The sequence below is a fragment of the Lepisma saccharinum genome, unplaced genomic scaffold, assembly GCF_977018435.1.
Source record: "Lepisma saccharinum unplaced genomic scaffold, izLepSacc3.1 HAP1_SCAFFOLD_622, whole genome shotgun sequence".
NCBI lineage: Eukaryota > Metazoa > Arthropoda > Insecta > Zygentoma > Lepismatidae > Lepisma > Lepisma saccharinum.
The window spans coordinates 79,840-95,916 of NW_028143294.1; the positions used below are offsets into that span (position 1 = coordinate 79,840).

The 16,077-nt window shown below is 37.7% G+C and overlaps 1 protein-coding gene across 1 annotated transcript in view; it reads right to left on the bottom strand.

Moving 5' to 3' along the window:
- LOC145983069 (uncharacterized) overlaps positions 1 to 15,799 on the bottom strand; it is a 55,659-nt gene extending 39,860 nt beyond the window's left edge. The window contains exons 1-2 of the mRNA XM_083116344.1: positions 15,574 to 15,799; positions 2,780 to 2,888 (exon numbers count right to left, since the gene is read on the bottom strand). Of these exons, the coding sequence (XP_082972470.1) occupies positions 2,780 to 2,888; positions 15,574 to 15,799 (335 nt within the window). The remainder of the gene's footprint in view (positions 1 to 2,779; positions 2,889 to 15,573) is intronic.
- Positions 15,800 to 16,077: the final 278 nt, after the last annotated feature.

Below are 16,077 nucleotides of genomic sequence, written 5' to 3' on the forward strand. Positions count from 1 at the left end.
ACACTTTGTCACCAGTGTGTTATGTCTGGTACTCAGTATCACCATCTATACGTATGCTACATACCGATATGTATTTTATGTAAAGGAGTGATAAACTTAACTTTGCCATGATCACAAAAATTCAATGAATGGCAGAAAGTCTCATGCCAAAACTCAGGTGTATGGTTCTTCCTACAACCACCCAACAAATGATAATATTATCCATATATATGATACTTTGTAAAATCCCCTTCTTTTTAAACTATGCTTGCCTAACCTAGCCAAACCTTATCGGAAATCGTTCGTGGGGCTATCCATCAGCTACCCGTGCATAATGTACAATTCGCACATGTGACGAACACGATGGTAGGTATTTTTCAGTGAAGAAGGTTGGAAACACTGCATACCTACAACAGTAGTCAACCTGTGCACGCCATATTGTGTGTTACGGATGCGAAAAAAGGAATAACAAAAACTACTCTTTATGTGAAAAATTGTATTTGTTTTCGTGTAAAAAGCATAATGGCACCTTGAACTATGTTCCGCAATACACAATTGGTAAGTACGAACCATGCAAAACACAAAATATTCAATTTTGATGTGTCTCCGATATAACAAACAGGTACCTTTATATTCATCTATGCCCATTGCAAATTCAAGAACATTAAAGTGTCACATGAAATGGCTTTTCCAAACATTTACATTTTGTATATGTGACACAATTGCAAAGCATGCACTGTTTTCTTTCAAAACTCTGAATGCGATATGTTTGTTCCAAAAGCAACCTCAAATGCTTTTGGAAGTATTTCATACTCTATTTGTTCATGTATTGCACACAATTTTTCAAACTTTGTAGCAAGGTTATATTATTTGATAATCATTTTAACACATAAGTCACTAAAAACAATAACTATACCACAATATGGAATAATTCATTTTTTGTACATCATTGCATATCATAAAAACTATCGGCCGTTGCCACTTGAAAAATGAAAACAGCACTAGTATCTCAATGTAAACATTTTATAACACAATGTAGCTACTGTTTTATCTTTATATTTTAAAGCTAAGCACTAAAATGTTGACTCTCAACTTACATGATGATGAAGTGTAGGCAGCTGCAGTATTAGTCTAGTACTACAGCATAAAATGATATATGAAATGAAACTGTTAACCTTGAGAACCGACTGCATGTTCTATGACTCACAAGAGGTTTCAACATGTTATCTGGTGTTTTCATTAAATGGCCAAGTTTGAGGATCTCATAATTAAAAAAAAAAAAAATCATAAGCATGGTCAGTCATGATGAAGGCACACATATTTTAATATAACACAACTAACAATGCATTAGCGTACAGTGTGTGAATCCAATTTGCGTTCATGACTTTCTTCTATTTAAACTTTAGGTATCAGTTTCATAGATCGGAGACACATTAAAATCGCATATTTTGTGTTTCGCATGGTTCGCACTTACCAATTGTGTATTGCGGAACATAATTCAAGGTGCCATTATGCTTTTTACACGAAAAGAAACGCAAGTTTTCACATTCTGAATGTTTTTTTTTATTTCTTTCTTTGCTTCTGGAACACACAATATGGCGGGCACATCTTGACTCATGTTGTGTGTATGCAGTGTTTCAAACTTCTTCACCGAAAAATACCTACTATCGTGTTTGTCACCGGTGGAAATTATACATTATGCACGGGTAGCTGATGGATAGCCCCATGAACCATACATGGATAGCCCCACAAACCATTCACGGATAGCCCTATGAACCATTCACGGATAGCCCCATGAACCATTATGCATGGTAGCTGACCGATAGCCCCATGCACCATTTCTGATAAGGTTAGGTTAGGTTTGGTTATGTTAGGCAAGCATAGTAAAAAAAGGGGGGTTGAAACACAGACAGGGGCTTACGTCATCTAACGTATGCAGCATCCAGTTGTCGTAGGGTAAGGAAATGAAAGCAATTGCAATTGTGCATCGGTGAGATATCTCTCTTGAAAAATACATGATTTCCAGGTCAAATATATTCCACGATGAAAGAAAATACCTCGACGAATGTTGTAAACCTTGGAGAAACTCATTTCCGTAGGTAGTTTCTTGTGTGAAATTGAAGAAATGTGCCTCCGATGTATGAAACTGTTACCAAACTTTATGTTTTCTATTATTAGTATGTTACTTTACAACCTTATTTGCACTACAAACTCTTGTGTGGTCATTTGCTACCTACAACAAGCCACGTGTTACCACTAATATTCTTGGTATCAAACATGTTTCTTGAACTTGAAAATAGGTAGAAATTAGATTCAATAAAGAATCATAAATTCACTCTGACACCCTACCTTGAATATCATATTTGTAGAACCAAGAACTGTTTTCTCACACGTTCTTAAAATTTCTTTTTTTTAAAAAAAGAAATAATTCCAGGCTTGTCTTGGAAAATGCATTTATACGATCATGTGATTTTAATGCTACAACTATTAAAACAAATAAAGACAGATTCAAGGAGAGGATAATTGAGTGGTTCAGGAGTGAAATTTGACAAAGACAAAAGCATGAAACAGAAAAACCCAGGTGAAAGTGCGTTCATTACATTGTAACTTATGGGTTAACCAGATGTTCTCATGCATATCTGGCTATAACTGGCTAGTGAAGGAACTTCATTCACTATCGTACAGTAACTTTAGACTAGTCATCAACTGAATCCTGTTAACTCACATTTGAACCGAATGTGGATTATCAAGTTTTACTCCCTTATCCCTCAAATGTTCAAACACTTTCTAACATACTTACTAAGGTAATGGAGGAAGTGAGCTTTTTGGAGAAATTACTTCTGAAGACGTTTTCTTTGAAGACTTTCTTATTGAACATTTTGGACACTTCTTTTTTGGACACTTTCTTTCTGGCGATTTTGGACTCTCTCTTTTTAAACATTTTGGACACTTTCTTTCTGGAGATTTTGGCCTCTTTGTTTTGAAACATTTTGGACACTTTCTTTCTGGCGATTTTGGACGCTTTCTTTCTGGCGATTTTGATCTCTCTGTTTCTGAACATTTTTGACAAATTCTTTCTGGCGAATTTGGATACTTTTTTTCTGGAGATTCTGGAAGCTTCCTTTCTGGCGATTGTCGACAATTCCTTTTTGAACATTTTGGACACTTTCTTTTTGCACATTTTGTACACTTCCTTTTTGAAGGCATTCTTGTTGAAAATTACAAATTTCCCTTTTTCTGAAGTTGATCAAAAAATTTAGATATGGCTCCTTGTCAATCGCCGACGAAGAGTTTATTGATTTCGATATTCCACTGTTACCATGGAAACGATATATCGATGAGCATTTATGACGGATGTTTCCGTGTTGATCGAGTCTAAATAAATCAGAAATACAATTTTTCAGGTTCCCTGAATATTATCAGAACACGAAGTAGCACAATTTTAATTAAATTAGCTTCTCTTAAAAATTTCTTGAAAATATTTTGCGGACTGTTGTTTCTGTTTGGTGAACCAAACGGAAGTGACGTAATGACATCTGAATTGTGCGTGTTTGAGAAAATCAAACTTAAAATTCGTAACCAACATTCATGCATTATTCACACAATTACAATTCTAGTAATGCCTACGTTGTTAGATTAGGAAGACAGATTTATGGCTGTAACCAACCTATTTTCGATACATGTTTGCAGCTGGGCGTGCCTCTGGTCGAGTGATTTGTGTTTGTGTTTATCATGACTTGTGTTGTGAGAATGAATTATAAATGCTGAAAATGTGAAGCTAGGACTCGAACTTGGTACCGTCGATGACGAGATTCAAGGCGCAAAGGGATCGAGGTTTTTATTTGTGTACGTAGTATCTGTCTTTAGAGAATTCGGTAAAATTTTCGTATCCCCAAAACGTATTTCTTCAATTTTACAGGAGAAAGTACTTACCGAAATGGGTTTATTTATACTTTAGGAAGGTCTTGGAAGTTTGTTTTCACCTCGTTGAAATTTTTTTGCCGATAAATCATGTAATTTTCGACATTAATGTCACTCCGATGCACGAAAGCTGTTCTCTTGATGTCCGTCTACTACGTGAACCAAATATTTGCGAGCGTTTCATGACGTAACAACCGGTCAGTGTTTCCAAATACGCGGTTTTGTAACTGTGTAACAGTTCTAGAACGTAAATAAACGTGAGTTACTGTTCATCATTTCTGATTACGAACTTGCGACAACATGACGTGCACAGGATCAGTGGCGTGCTCAATGTGAGGTTGATGGGGGTTATAACCCCCCTTTCGCCCAGTATCTCAAAGGATATTTATGAATGGTTCGTGGGGCTATTTATGAATGGTTCGTGGGGCTATTTATGAATGGTTCGTGGGGCTATCCGTCAATGGTTCATGGGGCTATTTATGAATGGTTCGTGGGGCTATATATGAATGGTTCGTGGGGCTATCCGTGAATGGTTCGTGGGGCTATCCGTGAATGGTTCGTGGGGCTATCCGTGAATGGTTCGTGGGGCTATTTATGAATGGTTCGTGGGGCTATCCGTGAATGGTTCCTGGGGCTATTTATGAATGGTTCGTGGGGCTATCCGTGAATAGTTCATAGGGCTATGTATGAATGGTTTGTGGGGCTATCCGTGAATGGTTCGTGGGGCTATCCGTGAATGGTTCGTGGGGCTATTTATGAATGGTTCGTGGGGCTATCCGTGAATGGTTTGTGGGGCTATTTATGAATGGTTCGTGGGGCTATCCGTGCATGGTTCGTGGGGTTTTCGAACCCGAAAAAAATTTCTAATTTTGAAAAACAAATTTAACTATCTTGCCTAACCTAACAGAACCTAACCTAACCTTGCCGTGCATGGTTCGTGGGGCTATTTATGAATGGTTCGTGGGGCTATCCGTGAATGGTTTGTGGGGCTATTTATGAATGGTTCGTGGGGCTATCGAACCCGAATTTTTTTTTAAATTTTGAAAAACAAATTTAACTATGTTTCCTAACCTAACAGAACCTAACCTAACCTTGCCGTGCATGGTTCGTGGAATTTTCGAACCTGGAAAAAAATACAAAATCAGTAACACGAAAGTAGGTATTTTTCTATGAAGAAGATTGCAACACTGCATAACCACTGATCATGGACTACGCTAGTCAAGATTTCTCCGCCATATCGCGTGTAAGGCAAGCGAAAGCGAACAAAATAAAAATACTCGATATTTCGAAAATTGAGATTATTTGCGTGCAAAAAACGAAACGCGAACTTGAAGAACCCTTACGAATGCAGAATATGTAAGTATCAATGTGAAAAATACGAAAATAAGGGAATTAGAGACGTTTGGTGGTTACCGAAATTTTAATGAGAATTCATTACATTAAAAAAATTGCTTCTAGTCCACCTTATGATCACAAGGAACCTCGGGTTCGTATCGCCATGATCTAAACTTTGAATGATTTTATGGTGTTTGTGATGGGTATTTAATTTGTCATTGTTATGGCTCATCAAAATGTTATCGTGGGTAGGTTACGTCAGTTTAGTGTGAGAAAGCTTGTTCTGAGTCCACTTGATATTCTACTGTTAACTGAGCATGATGCAACCCAGCCAGAAAGCTTTACACAAGTAAATATAGCACCTGAATGACAATCCAAAGCATGACAGATGGGAAGGTGCCTATCATTGCATACACACAAATGGAAATAGCTGCCTAGTCCACTTTTTGGCATCCAAGGACGGTCCAGGTTCCGATAGTTTAATTCCGATTTCATCATGGTAGGCAGGCATTTTTTTCGTAGTTCGATTTCTAATTATGTCTGTTAACACATACTTCGAAATTTTAGCGATTACTTACTGTGTATTTCCTTAAGAATGGTTGGTAAATGTCTGTTATATCGGAGACACATTTCTATCGGACATTTTCAGTTTTAAATGATTCGTACTTACCAATTGTGTATTGCGGAATATAGTTGAAGGTACCATTATGCTTTATACACGAAAATAACTTCAATTTTTCACATTACGAGTAATTCTTTTGGTTCCTTTCTTCCATTGCGGAACTTACAATATGGCACGCACAGCTGTGGATCATTGCGCGTCGTGCTTGTGTTTTGTCAATTTGGAGTGGGGTATGAAGTGTTTCAATCTTCTTAACCAAAAAATACCTACTTTCATGTTCATTATGTCATCACAAACCATTGACGGATAGCCCCAAAAACCATTCACGATAGCCCCACGAACCATTTCTGGCAAGGTTAGGTTAGGTAAGCATAGTTAAAAAAATATAAATAATAAAATTCTGGTAAAGAAAATCACGTTTGGAAACACTGGCGAGACCGCGTGACTTTCGACGCTCATGCCAACTGCAGGTACATAATTGGAACAACGGCATAATGTTGTCGCTGTGCACATAATGCAAGTTATTATATCAAAATTGCTTATTTCTTGTTGTACAGCATTCTACGGTGAGAAAATACCTCCACGAACTTTCAAAATACTACAGAAACTCATTTCCGTAAGTAATTTCTTCTGTAAAAATGAAGAAATGTGTCTCCGATATAACAGACATTTACCCAACCTACTTTCGTGTTCATTATGTCATCATAAACCATTCACGATAGCCCCACAATCCATTGACAGATAGCACCAAAAAACATTCATGATAGTCCCAAAAACCATTCACGATAGCCTCACGAAACATTTATGGATAGCCCCAAAAACCATTCACCATAGCCTCATAAACCATTGATGGATTGCCACAAAAAACATTCATGATAGCCCTACGGATCATTGCCGGCAAGGTTAGGTAAGCATAGTTAAAAAAAAATTCTCGTAAAAAGAGGCATGTTTGGAAACACTGGCGAGACTGCGTGACTTTCGACGCTCGCGCCATGTGCAGGTACATAATGGAAACAACAATGGCATAATGTTGTTGTTCTGCACAAAATGCAAGTTTATTATATCCAAAGTGCTTATTTATTGTTGAGCAGCATTCTACGGTAAGAAAATACCTCAACGAACTTTCAAAATGCTACAGAAACTCATTTCCGTAAGTAGTTTTTTCTGTAAAAATAAAAAAATGTGTCTCCAATATAACAGTAGGTTGAAACACTGCATACCCACTCCAAATCGACAAAACACAAGCACGACACGCGGTGATCCAAAGCGGTGCGCGCCATATTGTATGTTCCGCAACGGAAGAAAGGAACCAAAAGAATTACTCGTAATGTGAAAAATCGAAGTTATTTTTGTGTAAAAAGTATAATGGCACCTTCAGATATGTTCCACAATACACAATTGGTAATTACGAACTATCCGAAACTCAAAATATCTGATTTTAATGTGTCTCCGATATAACAGATATTTACCCTATTCTTCTCTTGCAACCAGCCATTTGTTTACTCTCTTCTTTGTTATGGACTGCTGTTGCCATCTAGGTAATATTTGTGTGGTGTAAAATGGTTTTATAGTTGGGTTAAGCAAGTCATGTTTAGAGCTCCTAGTATTCAAATAACTTCTGTAAATACTTTTGTGGTTAAGTTTGGTTGTCCAAGTATATCCCTCTTACCTTACAATAAAGACCGAAATGCATTCAACACATCATCTTGTTAGTGCCTGTCTCAAGCACTTACACCTCTAGGAGCCTCTTTTTGGCAGTAGCCTTGTTGATTGTAAGTGGGCACCTTATCCATCTTCTCTTCACCAATAAGTAGGAATTTTTCAGACATGCAAAGAAACCTAATTACTGTAACGGTTCCGAGTGTGTTATGCTCTTTGTCAAAATCTTGTAGCAGAAACACTAACTATCATAGGACTTTGGCAATCATTGTCACACGAAACCTATGTATTTAGCAGTGTTTCGATTTTGGAAAAGTACTTGTTAGTGTTGAAAAAAATACTTTAAAAATACCTTACACAACAATGTCTCCTCCTGATATGCAAGGCATTCTACGTTAATGGAAGCGAAAGGAAGCATCGTGAAGTACTGCTGAGGTACCAAAAACTCACCATTTCACAAACTTCATGCATGACACAGACTACAACCGCTAGCTGTTCCTCTCTCCCCGGATGTTCGCAGGAGGTCCGAAAAGGTTTCATGTTTGAGAGAAGCAGTAGCAACGTCTAGTAGTAATTAGGGATGTGCAGGATGGGAAATTTTTAAAATCCCGACATTTGGAATGGGAAAAATTTGCAATTTCGCGACAAAGCCAGGAAATTTTTGATACGGGAAATGTTGAAAATTTCCCAGCAGCCACCCCCACCAGTACCGATGGATATATAACAGCCTATTTTTCAGGACTAAACAAAAAAAAAAAATCATAATATTGACCAAAATTGTCCACCGATTCTGCGCTCTGCCCCTGGATTAATTGACCTACCGCTACCACACCCCTGCCTTTTTCTATAGATTCCCTTTAAAGGCATGTTAGAACCTGGTCTTTGGGCTTCCCAAATAGGAATTTCGTAGCACTCATCATTCGCTAAACTATACATCAGACTAAACACAGTTGTTTAATCACATTTTTGAGCCATGTTCCCTTGGCCCTGGAAAAGTATCTGTAGCCCCCACCTGGATGTTTCCTTTGGCATACAAATTTTCCGAATCTTCGATTCGATATGGGACTGTATAACTTCATCGGTGTTCCTGTTGTGCAGGAAACCATTTTTGACACACCACTGATAAGCTGTAGAGTTGTTTGAAAAAGTTTCGTGAAGCTTGTATTGGTTCCTTGTATCTCCGAACATTTTTCCTGCCAGACGAAAGTACACATTCAAACACTGTACGTGAACGACTAGAATCAGTGAACCAATGCCGATGTGTCCTCACGGATGTGACCCACAGAGAAGCTGAAGTTCATCCGAAAGACGATAGTAAACAAATCTCTGTTATCAATGGTAGGATTACATAGGAGTGTATGGAAGTGGAAAACCTGTGTCAACAAAACACCCAGTAAATTATCGTTAATACTCCGCAGCATGTGTTAACAGAAGTAAATCAAAATCGAACCATGTAAAAATTGCATTCATAGCATGATGAAATTGCAATAAAACTAAAGGAACTTGGGCCCTAATTACTTTCAGAAAGCTTTCAATTTATATTGAAAATAATTTCTGCAATACTTTCTCTTTCCTTATGAATGAAAAATGCATTGTCCATGGGATGCATGGATGCTTGCGTATGGCAGTTTTTAATATTTTTTTCCACTGATAAGTTGCACTTTAATGAAACTCCAAGGAGCGGTAATTACTTTCACCAAGGTTTGACTTTACTGTAACAATGTTTTGTACAATTCTGGAATACTTCGTCTTTCTCTTATGAAACTGAAAAAAAAAATCATTAAACATTCAGAACTGTTACCCAGTACTTTTTCATGTTTGTGTTCTGTAATTTTAGTGCCTTCCTGTGTATTTCAGTATTTTTTTTTCACAAAAGTGGTAAGAATTGTGTTTCATGGTCAGAAATGTGGGACATGTTTTTGCAGTGAAATTCTTTTGAGTGTACACTTAAGCAGGTCCGTAGACTGATAATGTTTGCATGAGCACGTGGAAACTCATGTACATTTTAAATTACGAACATATTAAATACACATACAGATATATTTATTTGAAAACATGCTTTGTTTGATGTACGAGTATATACACACAATTTGGGGTGTAAGGGGTACCTTCCACATAGGTGCCTAAAAGACAACCTCACTTCCACATAGTGCACCCTGGTCTAAAGACTAACGAGGCTCTGGCGACTGGCACTATGGCCAGTATAATTTTGTGTGTGTTGTCCTGTTTTTTGTCCTTGTGTGTGCTGAGCACCCATTTACAGCCTCAGCTTTTAACAGAAGTCAGAAGATTTTAAGATTTTTAGTTATGCAACGTTAGAGTTGTTATTTGTAATGGTAAGGGGCTGGCCCCCGTATAATGTGACGGGAGCAAAATAGCCTCAGTGCTGACGCTCCCAAAATTTTAAATTCAAATTCAAAAAAAGAAATATGCACACAATTTACTCTGACACGACATGACGACTTTCACGTCTGATAACTTTTCTAGATAGTTGGTTCCAGTGACTCCCACAGTGTTCATCGGAGGGCTTTGAACACAATTGATGTGTGTGTTGCAAAAAAAGGGATTGATGGCCACTATACCCCAAAGATGTTCACTTCACTGTACGAACACTGACGCAAGTGGCAATAATTCTTTTATTCGGCACCAGAGTGCAGCATATGCAAACATGTCTAGGGGGACTTGGAAAGGTCTGCGCTACATAGATGCAAACTTTAGCAAGAAGTCTTTAAACCTGGCAGATTTTGAGCAAATGAAAGCACATGTCTAGTGTGTGTTTTTTAGTTACTTATTCGGGCAAATCAGCAAGTAGTCTTGTTCTCAATAGATACATTTAAAAAAAATATATAAATATATCTAAAAGAGAATCGTTACAGTTAATATTTTTTCATCCCACAGTACTTGTAGTAATTGAGTGATTGATTGAGTGGGAGTTTTAAGTCCACTTTACAGTAAGGCTAATTGGGATGGATCTAGAGCTTAAAGTGGGATCCGAGCCACTATGTACCTCCAACTTGTAGTAATTGAAGGTCTCGGGTGTAAGAAAACATGGTAAGTGACATTTTCATCATTTCTAAGTTCATTGAGAGAAGAAAGTTATTAGAAGCTGTACTATAGATCAATTGTTTTCATGTTGTGTTTACCAATTTCACAAGGCTTCAGTGAGTCCAATGCAAATTGTATGACATGGCAATTTCACTCAAAAATTGAAGGATGGCACATTTTACTTTGTAACTCAGATAACTTTGTACCAAAATTTTGCTTACCATGTTTTACAAGTACAACCGAGCCCTTCAATTGATCAATTCACCCCTATGCATGGATGGGCAAAGGACACATCCTGGGCGTTGGTTACCATTTGCACATATACAAGGGACTCGCTTCCAAAAGACTGCTTCTGGAACGATTCATTTTGTGCAGGGGCGGCGCCAGAAATTTTCGACCGGGTGGGCAGAAGCTCCTTATTGATAGATTAGGGTGGGCAGTATAAATGTAAGACCATAGATAGTATATATGTGTATGTATACTATGTCCCAGCTATCTGTGGAGCAGGCAAACGAGAACAAGTTTCTGCACAAGTAGTGACGCGAGACGTCTCCACCAATGAACAGTGAGAGAAGTGAGAGATACAGTATTGCGTAATGGTGGAGGAGGGGAGCGACTGGTGTAACCCGCTTTCATTGCTTCGCTCTCTCGATTTCCCTCCTCCTTCTCTGTTGCTATGCACGGCCCTGCTCCACAGTTAGCTAGGACAGGGTATAAGACGTATGTATCCCCTTCTCTCTTACACTCCCGATTCTCCTCTTACTTCTTTCCCCTTTCCTTATCCTGTTTCATTCTTTATTCTTTTCTAATCTATCCTCCCATCTTGTTCCATTTCCATTCGCTTTGTCTCTGATGGACACAATTATTTCAAGGAAGAGTTTACCCATGGGCAGCCATACCCCAGCCATACATTCTAATCACATTCTTTCATGCATGTTAATACAGTGAAATAAATGTGAATTAGGTTTAAGCTTGTGTTGCAAATACAAGGCATATATTTGATTTTATGTTTGATTGATTTGTTGTTGTAAGTCCACTTTATGCACAGTAAGGCTAATCGGGATTGGACCTACAGTTTAAAGTGGGATCCGAACCACTTGTGCCTCCACCGGGTATCGAACCCAGGACCCCTTGATTACAAGGCGATGACAATACCACTGCGCCATCGGGGAGGCCTCTTGATTTTATGTATTCTGCGACAATGATAGAAAGTGCGATTGGTAGACAATCGTGAAGTTTCTCGTAATTTAAATGCATGTTCCTGAGCATAGTATTTTCATCTTATGAGTTTTTGACTGAAAGAGTTTTCTTACTCCTTGGGGGTCACTTTTCTTAGCTTACAAGCTTTGTACAACTGAGAAATCTATCTGAATGTTTGTAGTAGCAGCGATTGGGTGCCAACATTTGAGGTGCAAGGATAATATAGCCTACTTCTTCTTGGTAGAAAATGCTTAGCATAAAGAGGTCACAGTGCGGGGGCAAAATGTGGCGGGGGAACTGCATCCCCCCATTCCCGGTCCTCCTAATCGCCGCCACTGAATGTTTGGATTAAAATGAACTTCTTATTAGGAATGATTTAAAACACACACATAAAACAAATTCTTTGTTCATTGTCCATGAAGTATTCCTAGGTTAATGAAAAGCTATTTTCACAAAATATCACTCATAAGTAATAAACAAGTAAGATTGAAGAATCTGTTCACAATTGAAGAGATTTTTAGCTAAGTTGCTATTCGTTTTCTAACTGTCATGTTACTATTGCGGGATAAGCAATTCACGTATGGTTAAATGAACATATTTTTTGAGGTAACAAAATTATTTAGGACACAAGGAATTCATCGAAGTTGATCACCGTACCAGCAATAATCCATCTATTTTTCATAGATGACTTGGGTTGCATGGCGTGGCCATTTCGAGCACACTAGAATGTCAACCTCTATCCTGTGCAGCCTACCCTGGAAACTTTATTCTTTCAGGGCAACGGGTTCCTGGCGCTTGGAACCACTGTCAAGTAATAATTTATGAGGGTTTGTATTTTGAGATTCAACATGTGTTTGTTTTCACCCCTTCGTTCCTTCATCTAATCACCATTGAACCTTATCATCGTCATTATCAAAATTATCAGAAAAATGACTTTAAATAAAACAAATCAACCACAACTTACTCTTCCAAAAATGGAGTTTCATTAGTCCATAGCTCTTAGAAAGTTGAGGTGGTAGTTTCAATTGCACAGCGTTTCATTAGTGGATCAAGACAGCTAATTGCATGAACAATGACGTTGTTTTCCGAAAGTCTCAACTTTTTGTCTCAGGCAATCACCCTTTTAAAATGGACGCATCTTCTGTCCTGTGTTAGACTCCCCCCTCCTCTGATGGAAACACAATGCACACTGGTTCGGACTACACGTTAAACTGGAGGTTTAGTCCCGATTAGCCTATCTGAGCATAAAAATAGACTTAAAAACAAACTAACAAAATCGTCTTCTGGATACTTCGTGACATAACTTTTTTCTTCTTTACTTCAGCTGCATCTACAGATTCTGTTGATATTTTCAGTTGATTAATGTGGCAAAATTTATGTGTGGAACGACGATTTCTAAATAGGATAAGCCAATCATTAGCAATTGAATAATTCTGTAGCTATTTCCATACATAACTGGTTTACTAAAATTTATTCACTTCGGTATTGTAATGATTATTGTGATTCCTTCTTATTAGTAGAATGAATATAAAGTTGATATTTCGCATAACATATTGATATTTGAAGATAACAGGTATATAAAAATTGTAATGAAATTAAAAAAGGGACACTTCTGGAATTTCAATGCAGATCTAATTAAAACTATATTATACTCTCTAGCATACTCAAACCCGAAGGTTTATGGCTGCAGCAACAGACGCCTTCCATCTGTCCCTATTCGGGGCAAGATCAATCTAATTTTTCCCATCCTTGCCGATTTATTTTAGGTCCATCTCAACGTTATCCCTCCATTCTCGTCTTGGCCTTCCTACTGGACTCTTACCATCAGGTTTCCCAACAAGAATCTTGTAAATTATTCTTTCCTCTGCCATTCGTGTCACATGGCCTGCCCATCTAAGACTTCTTGATTAAATTATTCTAATAATAATTAAAAAGTCGAAATAATGTATTGTGTTGCCGGAGGAAGTAACGCTAAGATGAGGTTTTTATTTGTTTATTTCGAGATTATTTTAACCATACCCAGACCCGGATTTATATACTATGTGGAGGCCCGGAGCTGCAGCCCTCAAGTTCAACCTAAATTCTGATCTAACCTTGATCATACCCTGCATAATTTTGAGCCTCGTAAGCCTACTAACTGCTTTTAATCATGGAAGTATTCATTTGATCACAGTTTTTGTTTCTATAGCTCTAGTAATTACTTTCACTTTCTAATGACAAAATTGGCTTTTTATGCGTTGATAATATGTGAACATTTCTAGCATACATAATATTCACAAGTAAAATATACATGTTATGAACACCAGAATACACTTATTTATCGAATCATTCATGTATCTCCAAGTATATGTACTTTTTTGAATTTGATTGGGTGGGCAATCGGGTGGGCACAGGATTTTTTGGGTGGGCGCTTGCCCACCCGTGCCCACCCCTGTCGCCGTCCCTGATTTTGTGCTATGTACAAGATCAAGGATGGTAAGTATGTTAATGATGACTGCTTACATATACATAATACATTTTTTCTGGACTCTTGGGAGGACGCGTCCCGCAAACAATGCATGTGCTTTCAATGCTGAGTGAATGCCGTTGGTCTGTGTAATAAGAAGTAGATTGCAAAGTATAGTAGTCTTACATTGTACATACCTGAGATTGCATGTTATACTAATTACTTTGGACTAGCCATTACTAATTATAAATAACATAATTAAAGGGGTGTTAGTTGAATTAAAAAAAACTTGCATTACTTCAAATATAGCGTTATTTTTGTAGAGAACTTGTTGAAAATAAGTTGAACTGTTGTTCTCAGTTTTTCAACTGAAGATGAAGCTACAAGGGAGAGGAGTAAATCTGCTTTCAGTATAAAAATTTTATTGTGAACATCCGTATGTAAACCTCACATGACACCACTTCACTAAACACTAGAACCATGGCCTTTTTTTTATAAGTTGAACCGTGATAGCGGTCAAATTTACTGCCATGGAAAAAGTGGGTTATATTTATAGTTTTGTTTGTTAATATTTTTTTTAATTGTTTGAGTACACATCTTTAATTTCACAGAAATGAATACATGACCTCGTTCTTGTTTTCACAAACATTATTACAAATAAAAAGTAAAATTTTTTCATGCAATAACATTAAATTTACTTAATTGGCAGAATCTGCAATGCAATTGGTGCAGTATTTTTTAACAATTTTTACACATTTTCCACATAATGCTTTTCCACACTGCTTACATAAGTCTCCTATCTTGTTTCTGCATTTGGATGTTTGGCACTGTCGACGCTGTCGTTTTCATGGAGGCTCATAGGAGACAATCTTTAGAATGGGCTGTGGGATTCTGTTGCTTCCTTCTCGGAGTTCTTCAGAAAGTTTCATCAGGAACAAGTGATGACCAAAATTTTTGCCAATTGTACTCTTGTACAAAATATATGCATTGAGAGTGGCTAGGTCCAAAATGTTGTAGAATACATGAACTGGCCATCTTCACGATGCTGGTTTTACAGAAGATGCTCCTTTTACGGATGATCGACTACATCCACACCAAAGTTTGTGCTGTTGTAAAAGCTGACAGTTTCAGTGAGTTTCTTTACACTACCACCAATACACATTTTTAAATCATCTCATTCACAAAAGATGCCATGCACTTGAAACCTTTCCTTCAAGGATATTTCATTTAGCAAATCCTGATGGGCCAGGCTTTTCTTGTAAAACATTATGTGCCGGATGCCTACCAGCAACATTTACATCAATTACAGTCCATTCGCTTCCATTTCTAGCACTGTATTTCATACCAGATAGAAAAGGGGACTCACCTGGAGACACTGTGGTTTTTCTTTTTGCTGCCCGTTGAACTGTAGAAGCAGGTGCTGCTTCGTTTTCTTCATCTTCTGATTTATGGTTCAATTCAATGTCTTGTTCTAGTGGAACAAAATCAGGATTCTCTTCACTTTCACCTCCATTGGAATTGTCAGTATCTATGTCCTGAATTGAGTCTAAATACTTTGATATATCTTCAGCTGATTGTCCACGTTCAGCCATTTCTAGAGCACAATAATCACTCACATGTGCGAGAAACAAATATCAAGAATAGACGACAAAGGCAGTGCTTGCAAAGTTTTGCAACTCCCTATTCGGCTCAAACAAAGAGATTGAACATTCACCTGCAAGCTGCTGCCACCTAGTCATAAATCTAATAAGTGACACACCAGCTGGCAGTAGCTTAAAGGCGAATTTTGTAATACATCTCCCGAAAGGAGGTTTGCATTTTTCTGTTTACCTTTGCATAAAAAATGGAGGGTAATGAACAGCTGTCATTT